The sequence below is a fragment of the Saccopteryx bilineata genome, chromosome 3 (genome assembly GCF_036850765.1).
Source record: "Saccopteryx bilineata isolate mSacBil1 chromosome 3, mSacBil1_pri_phased_curated, whole genome shotgun sequence".
Classification (NCBI taxonomy): Eukaryota; Metazoa; Chordata; class Mammalia; order Chiroptera; family Emballonuridae; genus Saccopteryx; species Saccopteryx bilineata.
Window position 1 is genome coordinate 57253826 of NC_089492.1, and position 17710 is coordinate 57271535.

The window sequence follows — 17710 nt, forward strand, 5'->3', positions numbered from 1 at the left end:
CTTTGCTCCCATGATTATACACTGCACTCTGTCCCATTTGAAATAACTGTAGTAGAAAACTCTCCATGGTCTCACATCCTCCTTTGGCCATTCTGCTGTTCCTTGTTGTGGCAGAACTCTTTACAAGAGCTGACTTGATCTTCTCTTGGACTCAGGACAGGTTTTCACCCCTCCCATGTTACTGACACCACTCCTGAAAAGGCCATAAAAGATGCACAAGATCTCCATGTCACCAAATCCAAGAGTCCCTTCTGAGGTCTTCTTTGACTGTTTCTCAGAGCATGTGACAAAGGCGATGACTCTTCGGTAGCAGTTCTCCACTTGGCTCCCCAGCCTCCTGCTCCTGGTCTCCTGAACTTGCCAGCTGTTCCTGTCTTTCTTCTGGCCCTGCTCTTTCCAAGCCCTACTGTCACAGAGAGCTGTGGGGCCTCCTCAGGCCTCTCTGTCCACACTCAGTCTCTGGGAAACCGCATCCAGCACCAACGTTTAAAAAGTATCTGGAAACTGCCAACCTCCCATTTATCTTTCTAGGTACGTCTAACTGCCTGTTGGCTCTGAGAGGCCACATTCTGAACAAAGCCTGCTTCTTTATCACAATAAAGGGCACTGCTATCCACCCAGCTGGAGTCTTTACTGACTGTTTCCCTTTACACCTCTCAACTGGTCCATTAGCACATCCTGTTAGGTTTTGCTTCAGGATGTGTCCAGACTCTGACCACCCCTTCCCTTTCACTGCTACCATCCGGGTCTAAAGCGCCGGTTTCTGAACACCCCTACAGGGTCTCCGTGCTTGTACACTTCCCCCTCCAGCTTGTCCTCTCCTCAGCCTCCAGAGAGATTTACAAATACACACAAACCAGACCATGCTCCTTCTCTGTCCGCTCTCCCGTGGCTTTTCTCTTTCGCGCTTTATTCTAGCTCCTTAGGGGCCACAAGGCCCTCTGTGACAAGGTCTCGCCACCCTTCACCTCCCTCCCCAGCACTCTCCCCTGCCCCGGTCCAGGCACACTCTCACTGTGCCTGCCACCTGCCCAGCACACTCTGGTCTCAGGCCTCTGCCCTGAGATGCCGTTTCTCATAACGATGCACGGCTCACTCCCTCACGCCTTCTGAGTGCTGTGCCTTCAAGTGGGACCTTCTCAGCGAGGCATCCCTGACCATTCTATCTGTAGTAGCATGTGTATCCCTTATTGTATTCTATCCTTTTGTCTGGTTTGCATTTTCTTCGTGACATTTATCACTACCTGGCATTGCAGAAGGTATTTGCTACTTGTCTGTTTCCCCCACTGAGAAGTAAAATGCATGGTGAGGAGGGCATGTTGTTCTTCCCTAGATCTCTAAAACCTCGCATATAATACTCATTAAGTGCATGAATTAAAACTATTATTTACAAATACACAAAAACCTCTATTCTACCAGTAAAAGCAAATTTGGAAGCAAAACTCTCTAAATTTTAAGAAACCTAACATACAGTAGTCCTCCCTTATCCATGGTTTCACTTTCCATGGGTTAAGTGACCAGCAGTTAACTTTGGTCTGAAAATATCAAATGGAAAATAAACAATTCATAAGTCTAAAGTGTGTAAAGTTCTGAGAATCATTATGAAATCTCATGCCCTCCTGCTTCAAACCAGCCAAACATGAATAATCCCTTTGTCTGCATGTCCTCAGGTAGCTGCCTCGGTTATCAGAAGACTGTGGTGAAATCTCAGTGCTTGTGCCCACGCCACCCTTATTTCACTTACTAAGAACCCCAGCACAGGAGTAATGATGTAGATAATTTGGATATGCCATAGAGAAGTTGTAAAGTGCTTCCTTTAAGTAAAACTGTATGATGTACAGGAAAAAAACATGTATATATAGGATTCGGTAAAATCCAGAGTTTCAAGCATCTACTGGGGGTCCTGGAATGTGTCCCCTAGAGATAATGGGAGATTACCATGTTTCTGTGACCTAGTAAATAATCAAAAACCATAAAAGCTGTATTTGCTGGTTTCGTTCTTAACCCAGGGAGCTTAAAATGACATTTGAAAGAGTAGCTTGTGTCTAGTCACCCACTGGTATTAAGCTGATTTTGAGTCTGTTTGATATATTGCACTTTATATATTTTTGAGTCTGTTTTGATATATTGGACTTTTGATATATTTGGACTTTATTTCTAAGTCCAAACTTATTAAAATTTTATCAAAATATATGGTTTTCTAATGAAAACCATACTTCCAATAAAAAAGGTGGTTCTTTCAAGATACAGACTTTCTAGAATATGGCAATGATGTGGAAGGATATTATAGAAATAATGAGAGGACAGGGGCAGACCAGAATTATTAATGTGCTCCTTCCCCAAAGTAATGAATGGCTGTAACTGTTTTCATTTATGCCAGTTAAGACTGTAAAGTCAAAGATAGCTTGTGAAATGTTTTCTTCCTTAAAGATAATGGAATCAGGATGCAGGCCTAAAAAATCACCTAATCTAATATTTTCATAACATTATTTTCAGTATACATGAAAAAGCACTCCATGATCAAAGGGTTCAGTGATTTGAAAACTGCTCGGAGCGCTTTCGGCTCCTAACCATTCACCTCCTTGAGACTCAATGCACTTCTGTATGTTAAGCCTTTGAGTCGAGTCCTGAAGTAAAGAAATCCAAGTGCCTTTCTTTCCCACAGCTTTTCCTACACTTACTTGATCAAAGAAAGATTTTTCTTTGAACACCTCAAGAAACTAGGGCCCTACTTCGTAGCTGAGGCAACACTGATCTCCTCTTCTCTTTTCATTTAGAGATGAAGAGGGTGAAATCCAGAGCCAAAGGAAGTGGTAGATAATCTCTACTCCTTATTTACAATTTTTCCAAAATCTACAAGTTAAGTATATCACAGAAAAAAACCAACAACACATGTTTTAGTTTATCTCTGCATTGCCAGTATTAAGCACAGTACTGGATACATAAATGTATACCAAGTAAATCTTGAAGGAATGAAGTCACTACCTCAAGTGTCATAATCATACACAAGCCTATACATCCTGAGTCGCAGCCGTGGTTGTCACCACGAGTCAAGCTGAGATCCATTTAAGTGGCATGCTGCTGGCCTCCCACCTTCTAAATGACGAGGAGGACACAGGAGACACTGCCCTTCTATCTCAACCCTCGCCATGGCCAAGGCTCCTAAAGATGAAACCACAAGACTGCAGGTGTCACACACTAAATAAACATTAGGGGTCTCACTGGGAATCACATCTCTTTTAAAAGTACATTTCTCAATGATTAAATTGTTTTAAAGGATTGAAATGTCTATTCTAATGGCCTTAATTTGAGATTCCTACAAATAATTGAATCATGCGTAAATACAAACACACACACATAACACACACAATGTTTATCCAGGTTAGGACAAAATGTTTACTATGTGAGACTTACCTGACTGAAAATGAGTGAAATCCCCCCCGATTTTGTCCTAAAAGGCAGATAAAAGTTATTAAACATATATAATATTTTGGTAGAAGTAAATTTAAACAGTTATTATAATGACATACTTTGCAAAGCATCTATTGGCTCCGTTTTCTCCATATTTTCCTATGTTTATACAATCCCTCAAAGGAATCTAGATAAAATTGAGAGAGAAATAGAAAAATAAGCAAAAGTAAAAGAGATACAAATAATAGAAATGACTCTATTTTTACAGAGCATTTACCTTAATGATGGGCTGGGATATTGCATCCGGTTCAAAAATAACTGATTTTGAACATATTTTTAAGGAGCCTCTGATTCTCCTAGAGATCAAAGTACAAAAGGAGAATTATTAATGAACATTAACAAAAGTCACAGCAGAAGAATCCTAATACACTTTAACTAGAAAGTAGATGACTAAAACACCAACTAAAAAAAGATCAACAACAGAATTAAGAGAAGGGGATGAAAGGTTGGAAAATATAGCAAAACAATTCTGCATATCACCTGGAGGTTAACAAAATCTGCATATATTGTAATATGGTTTCATATAGTGAGCACTGTCCCATGCATTTCATTAGTATTATTTCATTTGGTATTCACAACTACACTGAAAGGGAAACTAGGGATCAGAAAACTGATCCTCAAGAAACATTGATTCTATCCTATCTCCAGTACATCTTTTTGACTTTTAATGCCCTATAACTGAAAGAACTACCGTATTTCCCCATGTATAAGACGCACCTTAATTTTGGGGCCCAAAATTTGAAAAAAAAAAAAAAGTGTATTGCATTAAGTTATTGAACTTAAGTTTTATTCATCATAAAATTCATACAACTCCTCATCACTGTCAAAACTCCCATCCATTAGCTTGTCCTCATCTGTGTCTGATGACAATTCACTGTCTTCATATATTGCCTCGTCCTCAGTTTCATCTATGGTATTTGAAATGCCACACTTCTACAACCACTGTATAAGATATGCCTAATTTTTAGACTCCAAATTTTTTGAAAAAGGTGCATCTTATACATGGGAAAATACCGTATTCAGAAGGCAATATAAAATATCTACAATTGACTATGTAAGAGGTTGTTTTCTTAACTTATCACAATGGAAAAATAAACAGAGTTTGAACTCAGCATATAAAATGCTCTTAACAGTGGTTTGGGGTATATAAGAATTCAGGAGAAAAATCTGTCCCATAATGATAAGCAATTTCAAAGACTATCAATTCAAATGTTAGATTTAGTATTTTTAATTCCACTTCTTGGATTTATATCTGCATCTCTATATAGTTTAAATAATCTATTGGTTGGAAACTTACAGTATCTAAAAAGAAAAAACACACTAAAAATATACTCTTAAAATCTGAGTACTGCCTCCCTACACCTGTCCTTCCTCCTACCATCACCAGAGTAACACTCCCTGTTCTTTTGTGGACGGGAAATATTTCTTTAGTTTTCCACTTTCAGTGCTCAGTATGTATATATTTAATGGATGAGAAGACTCATCATGCTGAAAGTTTATGGTTTAGTTTGCAATTCTTCTTCCTCAAAGGACTTTTTACATTGTTGATTTCACTCCATTTTTCCATGCTATTAACTGCATTTATTTTTCTAATACCCTAAATTATCTAATAATAACTTAAGAAAAGTACTTTTATGAAAATTTCTTAGCATACTAACAGACAATAGAAAATTCATAAGTATCAATCACCTAGCTTCTGCAACTGTTAACATGTGGCCATTGTTTTGTATATAACCACTGGATTACAGGGAAGATTCCACACATCATACACTTCATCCATAAATAAATATGAAAGATAGACTCATTAAATAAATGGCCTATCATGATCACACCTAAAAAAATAATAATTCCTTAATATCATCAAGTATATAATCAGTGTTCAATTTTTTTATTCCCTAAATGTGTTTTAATAGTTGGTTTGTTCAAGTCAAACCCTGAAGTCCATATTATATTTAGTTGATAATGTCTCTTATATCTCTTAATCTAAAACAGCTTTCATTTTCCCACATTATGAATTTTGCTGACTACATCTCTGGTTTTCCTCTATGCTATTTCCTTTAAATAAATGGCAAAATTCAAAGACCTGACCAGATTCGGGTTTGCACTTCTGGCAAGAGTGCTTCAGAGGCAGTGCTCATGTGCTTCCTTCCTATCTGGAGGCACCAGTGGCTATGGGTGGTGTCAACCGTGATATGTCCATTATAAAATTTCTCAGCAGCTTTTCACCTGTTGGTTTAGCTGTCATTGAAAATTCTGTCTATATCAGGGGTTAGCAAACGTTTTCTGTGAAGAGCCAGATAGTAAATATTTCTGACTTTGCAGGCCATATGTTCTCTGTCACAACCATTCAATGCTGCTGTTGTAGCAGGAAAGCAACCACACACAATACATGAACAAATGAGTGTGGGTGTCCCAATAAAATTTTATGAAATAAGTGGCTGGCCAGATTTTACCCAAGTTCTGTAATTTGCATCTACATAAAGAATGTATATCCATTATTCATTAGGGATTGAAATTTTGATCATTCTGCTGTGTTTATTATCTAGAAATTCTTAACAAATAGTAACTTGACTTATCTATGATTTGGTTACCCTGAAGAATAATTTGTAGATGGGAAACAGAAAAATTGCTTAATTCTTTACTGGATAGTTTCAGAAAAATGAGTTGGCCTCCTAATATTCTTCAAAAGCAATATATATATATATATATATATATATATATATCATTATGAACTGATAGATTTTAACAGTTCTAATATATTTTAATCCATTGCAGTCATTATTATATTTTCATGCTCAATTTGTCCCAGTATTTTGCTCTACTCTTCAAGTTGACCTTTGTGTACTTTCGATTCAAAGTTCAGTAGTTCCTGATACCTTCCTTACTTGCCAGTATGACAAGATGCTCCAGGCTCATCTCATACCTTTTCTGCCCCAGACAGACTCAGCCACTTTTCTAAAGAGCTATCATTCCTCTTAGTAGGAAGAAGTACTCAGAGAGCATAATCTCTGAGCTCATTGCTACCGAGTTGTTTCTAGGCCTTTTTAGAGGAAAGAGCTAGAAAATATCTCCTTTTAAAAGAAAAGTAAATGAATACACGTATTTCCAATTCAAATGTAAAATTACAAGGTTTCTACTTAACTCCTTTAATATTAGATTTGCATCTCCTTTGTTCTGAAAATCTAGATATTGGCATTAACATATTACTCACTTGCTTTATTTAACTATATAAATCTATATGAAGGTGTGCATAAAACAGTTTCAAAATAACATCAAAATTATTAACAATAATATTTTTACTAAAATAGTCCACAACTTTTTTACAATTCATTTCCAACTTTGGATATATCTTACCAGAGACACGTCAAATTATTATGCTGTGAAGTTTATTAAAACAATTGTTCCCTGAGGTCAACCCGCCAACTTTATATACAGTTAAGTTCATTTGTTTCATTTTCTTTTTAATTTTTAGAATTTATTATTTCTCTTGAAATTTAATTTTGTATCAAATGTATAAAGACTATCTCTATGCCTCAAAAACCAAGGTTATAAAATAAGGTGCATCCAGAGAAGTCTAGTTGTCATCTCCGTATTACTGCCTTGATCCCCCCCTCCTAGTTACAGATAACCATTTCCATTAGCTTTTAGTGTATGCTTTTTAAAATACAGAATTTAAAAAGTTTTTAAATTTTAAAAATATAACCAAAAAGTTATTCCCCTCTTTCTCATATGAAAGATAGCATACAATACCCAGTATTCTGCCTCTTATGCTTTGCACTTAATATACGCTCATCACTCCAATGCAATATAGAACTTCCTCATTCCCTCGCTGGTACTCTACTGTATAAGCATTTCATGGTTTATTCAATCAGTTCCCTATTGGATTGTTCCCAAATAGCGCTATAATGTATAAATTTGTACATATGTCCATTTATATTTTTTCCAGTGTATATTTAATTTGTACATATGTCCGTTTATATTTTTTCCAGTATATATTGTTTCCTAGAAGCAGCATTGCTTCTAGGTCAAGTGGGTTAATGCACATGCAATTGTGCTAGATATTACCGAAGTCACTTCTATGGGGTTGTACCCTTTTACCCTAGTGACAACTTTGAAATGATAAAACTAGGTTTCAGTTTGCTAGCTTATATTTATATTTTAATAATAAACAAATATATTTAATTTTAAGCAAGCCATTAATATGATATAAGACACAGGAGTGTTAGAAAAAAAAAGAAGGCATGAAGTTAGAGAAAAGAATATGAGCTAAATTCCGGGGCAAGAAGCAAGGTGCTGCTTTCAAGGAATAATAATTGTTTAATTTGATTGAATGCTAAGGAAAGATATGTCCTAAGGTCCCAAACAAAAAGCTAAGTCATTTTCACTTTGGCTTGTATTTAAACAAATGCTACATGGCTTTGATCCTTTCAGAATAAATTCTGAAACACACTAAAAATTCATGTGTTTAACATCAAAGCATGTTGAAGTTGTGGCATATAGTTGTTAAGTAACATTCCAAAGGGAAATCATTAGCAGAAACATTTTTTTTTAATTTTTATTTTATTTATTCATTTTAGAGAGAAGAGAGGGAGAGAGAGAGAGAGAGAGACAGAGAGAGAGACAGGGGGGAGGAGCTGGAAGCATCAACTCCCATATGTGCCTTGACCAGGCAAGCCCAGGGTTTCGAACTGGCGATCTCAGCATTTCCAGGTCGATGCTTTATCCACTACGCCACCACATGTCAGGCAGCAGAAACATTTTTTCTGGAACAACTTTCATGTTAGTTAATTCCAAGTTGGCATCTTTTTTTTTTTTTTTTTTTGGTGACAGAGAGACAGAGGGAAGAACAGATAGGACAGAAAGGAAGGGAGAGAGATGATGAGAAACAACAATCCTTCACTGCAGCTCCTTAGTTGTTCATTGATTGCTTCCCCATATGTACCTTGACTGAGGGGCTACAGCAGAGTGAGTGACTCCTTGCTCAAGCCAGTGACCTTGGGCTCAAGCCAGTAACCTTGGGCTTCAAGCCAGTGAGCTTTGGGCTTCAAGCCAGCAACCTTTGGGCTCAAGCCAGTGACCATGGGGTGATGTCTAAGATCCCACACTCAAGCCGGAAACCTTGGGCTCAAGCCAGTGACCTTGGGCTTTAAGCCAGCAACCTTTGGGCTCAAGCCAGTGACCTTGGGCTTCAAGCCAGCAACCTTTGGGCTCAAGCCAGTGACCATGGGGTGATGTCTATGATCCCACGCTCAAGCCACCGACCTGCGCTCAAGCTGGTGAGCCTGCTCTCAAGCTGGCAACCTCAGAGTTTCCAAACTGGGTCCTCCACATCCCAATCCAGTGCTCTATCCACTGCGCCACTGCCTGGTCAGGCCCAAACTGGCATTTTAAATAAAAAACTTCATTGTATACTTTTGTACATAGCTTTCAAAAGGTATGACAAAAGAAACAGAACATGATTTCATAGTAATAAGTAGCAGTCATTAAAATATAGAGAAAATTTTGCTTCTAGTTCAAATTGAAAGTACTGGTTTTTATACCACCATAACCCAAATAACTGAGAGTGTCAGTATAAAAGGAATGCAAGAAAAAAGTGATGAAATGAATCAGAGTCCTAACCAGCTGATCAATCCGAGACACAAGTTTGAAGGAGTTAGTACACATCAATTCTTAGCTTTGGAAAATATTTGAAGTATGACAGCAACTTATAAATCCCCATCTTCTCATTACTTTCTCAATACAAAAAAATGAAAAAAAGAACCTATTATGACGTATACTAAATTTTTAAAATATCAGACAACAGAAATATTTGCTAGTTCACAGAGATCCAAAAGTCTTCCTTACCTTTCATTCTGACTGCCCTTACGCTGAATATGATGCGCTGTATGCTGTTCAAAGTAGTATTCCTCTAAGTTAAGCAGGAGCAAGGAAAATCTAAATTTTGAGAGAGAAATACTTCGTTTATTTTTTAAAAAGAAAGAATATATAAAGCATTGATTCCCAAAATTCTTTCCTGTTCATTAAATTAACAAATGCTTATTAAGTGTATATTCTATGCCAGGCACCCCTCTCTATGCAGTGGGGAGGAGACTGTGCCAGGTGGCTGTGCCAAAAATACATACTAACATACATACATACTTGCATAAAATTGCTTACCAGGCAGATTTATTATTTCTTTTCAAAACATCAAAATTTCATGAAATAAAATTTATTCTTGCCTGAACAAGCTGGGAGCTTTCCTGCCTGTGGTAGTTTGACCCTGTTTCCCCTGAGACACCAGACTCCCCCTTTCCTTCCCACCACACATAACCCCTCCCACGTCAAGTCTCACAGAGGAGTTTATCTTGCTACTCCCACAATACCCCCTGTAATAACCAAGCTAATGTTTGTATACAATGTATTTTTAAAATACATAAATTTTCTTCATAGTTTAAGAAAAATGTATGTTTAAAAGATAAATAAACTGAACTGAATGGGATTCAACTTTAGTTCTTTTCAAAGTTTCAAGTGCTTTAAACTTTTAGAAACAAAATAAAGTAATAATAAAAAGTGTAAATTTAGTTGTATGGCCACAGAAACAGATACATGACAAAGAACTGCAAATGAGTGTTTTATTTATTTTATGATAGGAAGCAGGAAATATCAACAGCATCTAGAGTTACACGGAAAAGCTTTCATGAAAAGAGTGGCACTTGACATAGATCTTAAAGTTCCGGTGTGTGATGAAGGAAGGTGCTTAGATTAAATGTGGTAGATTAAACATATATATATTTCTGCTCCCTCGGGAAATACCACTAAAGAGGGAACAAAAATATTTTTAAACCGTAAAGCAGATGAGAGGTATTAACAAATGTGTAAGAGATGGAAAGCTGACTGATGGGAGGACTGGGGAGTAATCTAAAACCAGAGTGGCAGATGCCTCCAGGGAAGGTACCACTGTAGAGAAAACCCACACAAGTCACAGGACTTCCAGTCACAAGTCCAAAGTTGCAGGGATCGGTCCAAGAAGGCAGGGATGAAGCATGGGGTGGATGAGTGAATGCTGAATGAAGTTAATAGCCTGGATTCCACTCCTGATGGTCATCTCGATCTCACTCTGGCACATCGTTTTTCTATATAAAAACTGAAAAAGAGGCTCCAAACTAGACATCACACACATGGTAGGGCAGCACTATGGAGGAAAAGAGTGTGACTAAGTAGAAAGCAGAAAGACCTGTACCGCTCCCAACAGAGGTCTGTCAGATTATTTCTGGAAAAAATAGAGAAGAAAACTATGGATTTTTCAAAGGGCCAGGTCTCTACAACATCATCCCATAGAGAAGCCCAACAGAAATGGCCTGCCCACTGTGACAGAGAACTGTACACTTCACACTTAATATAAATGGACAACTTAAGATTACCAGCCTCTAACACGAAAGAACTAGACCAAAACAAGCAGAACAACACAACTCGAAGGACTAGAGACAATGCAGAGGAATAAAGGTTAAAAGACTATAATTAATATCCTTACAAAGAAGAAATTATATCTATGAAATAAAGTATTACTCATTAAAAAAATCTGAGCCAAAGAAAAGGAAAAAAAGAAAGGAAGGAAGGAAGGAAGGAAGGAAGGAAGGAAGGAAGGAAGGAAGGAAGGAAGGAAGGAAGGAAGAAGGAAAGAAAGAAAGGAAGAACTCATAAATATCATATAATGAGAGCAGAAACCAGATTACCATCCTAATAAGCAATTTGTATTGGCTTGTTCTACATTTTAAAATCCATGAACAAAAATTAATCATAGGCTAACCTGCCAAAGCTCAATGTAAAATGCTCACTATTAATACTTATTCTGAATTTCAATATAATCACAAGAGTTAGGATTGCTAGGAGCAGTCCCTGTATACATCAGATAATTTCCAGGAAGGTACAATTCAGAGATGCCTTGCCCCTTAATTTTAGTTTGTATCTTAATAACTTGAAACCCTTCGCTTGGGCTGGAACTATGCAACCCTTCCTTCTCTCTCTTTATCTCCTCACTCTCCCTCTTAGAGAGAATAAAATAAAATAAGTATTCTTTAATAAGACAATGGCATAATTTTATTGCTTTGAATGCAAATACCCTTCCCAGACAACCAGCTTTTCCATATAATTATTAAAATATAATCCTACACTTAATATTATTAAAATGTACATATTAACCAAAGCAATCTATAGATTTAATGCAATCCCTTATCAAAATCTCAATAGCATTTATTGCAGAAGTAAAAAAAAACACCCTAAAATCATATGTAATCAAATAGACAAAACAATTGAGAAAGCAAAGTTGGAAGCATCATAGTTTCTGATTTTAAAACATATTGCAAAGCTACAGTTTCAAAACAAGTGTGGTAGTGGCATAAAGACAGACAAACATACGAATGTAACAGAATAAAGAGCTCAGAAACAAACCCTCACACATGAAGTTAAATGATCTTCAACAAGTGTTCCAAGGGCACATAATGGGGAAAGGATAGACTGTTCAACAAGTGGTGTTAGGAAAACTGAATATCCACATTCAAAAGAATGAAGTCAGACCGTTACTTTTTACCATATACAAGAATTAACTTAAATGTAAGACCTGAAACTATAAAACGCCTAGAAGAAGACATAGGGGGAAAGCTTCATGACATTAGATTTGACAATGATTTCTTGAATACTATACCAATAGCACAGGTAACACAAGTAAAATAAACATGGGACTATAGCAAACTTAAAAACTTCTGTTTAGCAAAACAAACAAACAATCCACAGAAGGCAACCTATAGAAATGGAGAAAATATTTGCAAACCATATATCTGATAAAAAGTTAATACCTAGATTATATACAGAACTTTACAACACAACACAAAATTTAACCCAATTAAAAAAATGGGTGAAGGACTTACCCGTATTTTTTGCTCCTTAAGATGCACTTTTCCCCAAAAGTGGAGGGGAAATACCTGTGCATCTTATGGAGCGAATGCTCATTTTTTTAGCTGCTGTGGGTTCCCAGACAACTAGAAGAGTATTTGAACATTAAAGTCTCTTCTCATTTGTTAATAACAGTGCTAATGGTTGTTAATACTGCTGTTGAGTTTACACTGTTGAAATATTATTGTGGTATATTTTATTAAATATTTTAACACACCATTTGGTTCAGAATTTTTTTTTTCTTATTTTCCTCCTTAAAACCCTAGGTGCGTCTTATGGTCAGGTGTGTCTTATGGAGTAAACTACATGGTAAGTAGACACTTCTTTAAAAAAGATACACAAATGACCAAAAAGTATACGAAAAGATGCTCAACATCACTATCATCAGGAAAATGCAAATCAATACTATAATGATATATCACCTCACATGCTATTAAAAATAAAAAACAAAACAGAAATTAACAACTGTAGACAAGGATGCAGAGAAATTGGAACCATTGTGCACCACTTACTGGGATTGTAAAATGGTGCACCTACAATGGAAAACAGTATAGAGGTTCCTCAAAAAAAAAAAAATAGAAAAATAGAGCTACTATATGATCCATCAGTCCCAATTCTAGGAATACACCCAAAAGAAATGAAAACGGGATCTGAAACTGGTATTTGCATATCCATGTTCATTGCAACATTACAGTAGCCAAATTGTGGAAGCAGCCTAAATGTCTAAATGTCTATTGACAGATAAATGGATAAAGACAATGTTGTATCTACATAAACTATTATTCAACCGTTAAAAGGAAGGAATTCTGTCCTATGCTATGACATACATGAATCTTGATGGCATCATGCTAAGTAAAATTAGCCAATCACAAAAAGACAAATACCACATGATTCCATTTATATGAAGCATTTACAGTGGTTGAACTCTTAAAGAAGATAAATGCTTGCCAGGAGCTGGAGGTAGGGGGAAAAGCGGAGCTGTTGTTCAGTGGGTACAGAGTTTCAGTTTTGCAAGATGAAACAGTTCTAGAGATCTGTTGCACAAAGTGACCATACTTAACACTTCTATACTATAGACTTAAAATGGTTAAAATGGTAAATCTTTGTATATGATTTTTACCACAATAAAGATATAATTATATGAACTATTGTAGAATTTAGCTCATTATTTTGGTAAATGAATTATATCTTCTTTAATTTACCAATATACATATTTTTTAAGAAATGTAAAAGACACAATGAAGATATAAAACCAAATCATATTATTCAAAATTAAAGAATGAAGGAACTTTTCTGACTATTTTTACTCTTTCTTTCTTTCTTTTTTTTTTTTTTTTTTGAGAGAGAGACAGACAGGAAAGAGGTGATGAGAAGCATCAACTAGTAGTTGTGTCAGTTTAGTTGTTAATTGATTGCTTCTCATCTGTGCCTTGGTGCCTTGACCAGGGGGATCCAGCTAAGTCAGTGACCCCTTGCTCAAGCCAGCAACCTTGGACTCAAGCCAGAGACCATGGGATCATGTTAATGATCCCATGCTCAAGCTGGTGACCCTGCACTCAAGCTGGTGAGCTCTCACTCAAGCCTGCAGCCTTGGGCTTTTGAACCTGGGTCCTCAGCATCCCATGTCCATACTCTATTCACTGCACCACCACCAGGTCATGCTATTTCTTCTTTTTATTGAAGTGTTCAGTTATATCTGTTTTAAAATTATTCCATATAAAAATTATGATTTGTTAATAGATTCATGCTAGTTTGTTTTTTTATTGAATTTATTGGGGTGATATTGACTAATAAAATTATATAGGTTTCCAATATACAACTCTTTTTTTTCTCCAGAAGTTAGAAGTGGGAGGCAGACAGACAGACTCCTGCGTGCACCTGACCAGGATCCATCCGGCATGCCCACCAGGGGGCGATGCTCTGCCCATCTGGGGTGTTACTCCTTTTTGGCCAGAGCCATTCTAGTGCCTGAGGCAGAGGTCATGGTGCTGTCCTCAGTGCTCGGGCCAACTTTTTCTCCAATGGAGCCTTGGCTGCAGGAGGGGAAGAGAGAGAGAGGAAGGAGAGGGGGAGGGGTGGAGAAGCAGATGGGCACTCCTCCTGTGTGCCCTGGCCGGGAATCAAACCAGGGACTTCCACACGCTGGATAGATGCTCTACTGCTGAGCCAACTGGCCAGGGCTCCAGTATACAATCCTTTAACACCTCATCTGTAAATTGTATCGTGTGTTCACCACCCCAAGTCAAGTCTCCTTCCATTACCATTTATCCCCCTTTATCTTCTACCTCCCCCCAAGCACCCTTCATGCTATTTTGAACAATGAATTTCAAACTACATTCTATGCATTAAAAATTCCATGATTTAAAATTTTAATCCCTTTTATTATTTTATGATCTTTCATTAGTATTATATCAGACTATAAATTCTTTAGGAGAGTCTTGGCCCTGCCCCTAGGTATTCCTTAGTTTATTCCATCTTTACAGAGGTATAGTGGCATTTCTTTAGATAAATTTACTCATTCAGCAGCTTAACTTTCCTAACAGATGCTGTCCCATTCTCATGTCACCTAAATTTTAAAGCGTAGTGTTCAACACTTAACCAAAAACATAAAATTAGTTTATTTTAGGTAGCCCTCAGAGTAACCTTGCATTCACGGCCACTCACCATTATTCAATACTCTGTTAATGAAGAGTATTCATTATAGAACCAGATTTTGCTAGTCAAATCACTCCTCTAGATCAGAGATGTAAAACAGGTTCCACTGTGTTGAGGAGATGGTGACATGGGCTCACTGGGAGAAAGTACACTTGCCATTTCTACTCGGAATAACAAAACATTAACCTAGGATTAAGCTAGACCAGTATTTTTCAACCACCAGTCTGCAGACTGGTCCACCAGAAATTTTGTGCTGGTTAGCAAAAGAGTTAACAACCCTGATGTTATATGATGACTATAGACCCAATGATCTTAGTCGAATTCACTTACACTCAGTTGATTTCTGCCTTTGAGGTCTCCAAAGTAATTCTCCTCTTTTCACCAGTTCCCAAATGAAAAAGGTTGGAAACCATCAAGCTAGACTGTCATGCCCCCACCTAAAGAGTCAGTTTAACTAAATTGGGCAGTTTTTGTAAGTTTCTTAAGATGGGCTCTGAAACAAGGAGGAACTTAAGAAAAATGCTTAGGGTAAAGACACAGTCCTATGACCCACCATTAGAAACATTCCTCCAGTCACATGTGACAGCAACCCCTGACCAGAGTCATTCAAACAAGTATTACTCCACCTAATTTCTTCTTTCTCAAATCTGCTATTAAGGCATTACAAAACCAAATTTCATTCTCTGCCAAAATTCAGATGAACTAAATCTACTGCATTTTTCCGGACCTACCAGTCAGAACTCTGTGAAAGAGATCAAATTAGCATGACAAGACTTCATAGTGAATTGATGACTTCTAGAGATATATAAATAATATGTCTGATCTAGAACTAGCACTAAACCTACTTATGCACAAATGTTCTTTCTGCACTTTTCAAAGTTCCAAGAACACTGAAACAATTTGGCAATTCTAAACTCACTCTCCCAGGAGTTTATGCCAGGAGGCACAAGATCAGGGCTGCCCTCTGAATCTTCTCCTATTTTATGAAAGTTCATCTGTCACTTTCAGTCTGATGGTCAGTATCATTAACAGATACAAAACAAAAGCCAATTTCTCTGTCATCAATCAAGTTTACACTAGTAGGCTGGGCCCTAGGCAGCAGCCAACTTTTGAACACAACTTCAGACTTTAAAAATTGTTTTAATCTACAGCATTTACTAAAACCACCACTCATTTGGGGTTTTAAGTTTATTTTCCTCAGTAAGTTTTTTGATGCTAACTGTGCAAGTCTGTGACATCTCATAACCTGTCCTTGTCTGTTGTTCTTCTTGCTTTACTTATATATATATAGTGTGTGTGTGTGTGTGTGTGTGTATATATATATATATATATATATATATATATATAGTAATCTCAGAGGAATAGTACCCGCACAACCATTCTATGTTTTTTTCCTTGTCTCAGTTTATTTTCTAACTTTTCACCAAATGCCATGTGAACTGGATGTTCTGAATTATATTTTTGATAGTTTCACAAACTTCCTGGGTCAATATCCTTTCTAAAACTGTCCAGTAATAAAACCTATCTTTCTGATTTCCTTGTAACCTTCAATAACTGCCTTCTGAAAAATCTAGACTCTATGTATGACAGATTCTTCCTTACTATCCTTGGGCTTCAACAAGTAACTGGAAATGACTACCTTTTTTTTTACAAGGTTTCTACCATTGTTACTTGGTTAATTTCTCTTTAATATTCAGAATTTCCTTCAGTTCTCAAATTCACTGCCTTAAGATAAATTAAAACTTCAACAAGGGAAGTCAAGGAACTGTAACTATATCTCACTAAGCATTGACTAAGTTAGGTCTCCTGTCATGTTTTGTATTACCACTTCCTACTTTCAATCTACATCAGGTACATATCCACCATTTTTTCTACCCACTAGGGGTGGTAACAAATGAATGCAATTACATTACCTCTGTTCCTCTTTCCGGTAAGTTCTCTGGTTTCCCCACTCTGGTTGATGGATCCCCAGCAGTCATGTCTTCGTGACATTCAGAGCCTACTGCCTCACCACCTAACAGATCTTCCCTTTTGAATAGGTCTGTGGCTTTTCAGCACTAGATTCCAATCTTTAGTCCCATCCTCACAAGGTTCAGTGATACCTAAAACATTCATTAAACCTCGTTTGTAATAAAATTCCACTTGTTTTATTATCCATGTTTTACACATTTGCACAGTGCCAATCTGAGTGACTATTATTTCTAGCTGTGAACCAATTGTTTTCTCAAGTAAATTACTGGCCCTTCCTCCTCAGGACTAGCATTTCATCACATGCCTGCTGTTCTCTAGTGCATTGAATTTCACTATTTCATCTGGCCCTTTGACCCTTTGCTTGGTAGTAAGTTTAAAGCTCTCTCTACCACTGGGGCAGCCTCTAGGAAATTACATTCTCCTCTGCTGATGTGAGATGCAGTTACTTCCTGGCCAAGACATTTCAGACATCAAAATCACTTTTACTGACACCATCCATCCATAAAGCCATGTTTCCATTTTCAAGTCTCAACTCTCTATAGACTAAATCAAGGGTCGGGAACCTATGGCTCGCGAGTCAGATGTGGCTCTTTTGATGGCTGCATATGGCTCTTTAATAAAATAAATAACATTAAAAATGTAAAACATTCTCATGTATTACAATCCATTCATTTCCTATCGCTCA

At 37.0% G+C, this 17710-nt stretch overlaps 1 protein-coding gene across 1 annotated transcript in view; it reads right to left on the reverse strand.

Moving 5' to 3' along the window:
- NSMAF (neutral sphingomyelinase activation associated factor) overlaps window positions 1-17710 on the reverse strand; it is a 66367-nt gene that overhangs the window by 37861 nt on the left and 10796 nt on the right. The window contains exons 2-5 of the mRNA XM_066266178.1: window positions 9316-9405; window positions 3689-3767; window positions 3531-3598; window positions 3415-3451 (exon numbers count right to left, since the gene is read on the reverse strand). Of these exons, the coding sequence (XP_066122275.1) occupies window positions 3415-3451; window positions 3531-3598; window positions 3689-3767; window positions 9316-9405 (274 nt within the window). The remainder of the gene's footprint in view (window positions 1-3414; window positions 3452-3530; window positions 3599-3688; window positions 3768-9315; window positions 9406-17710) is intronic.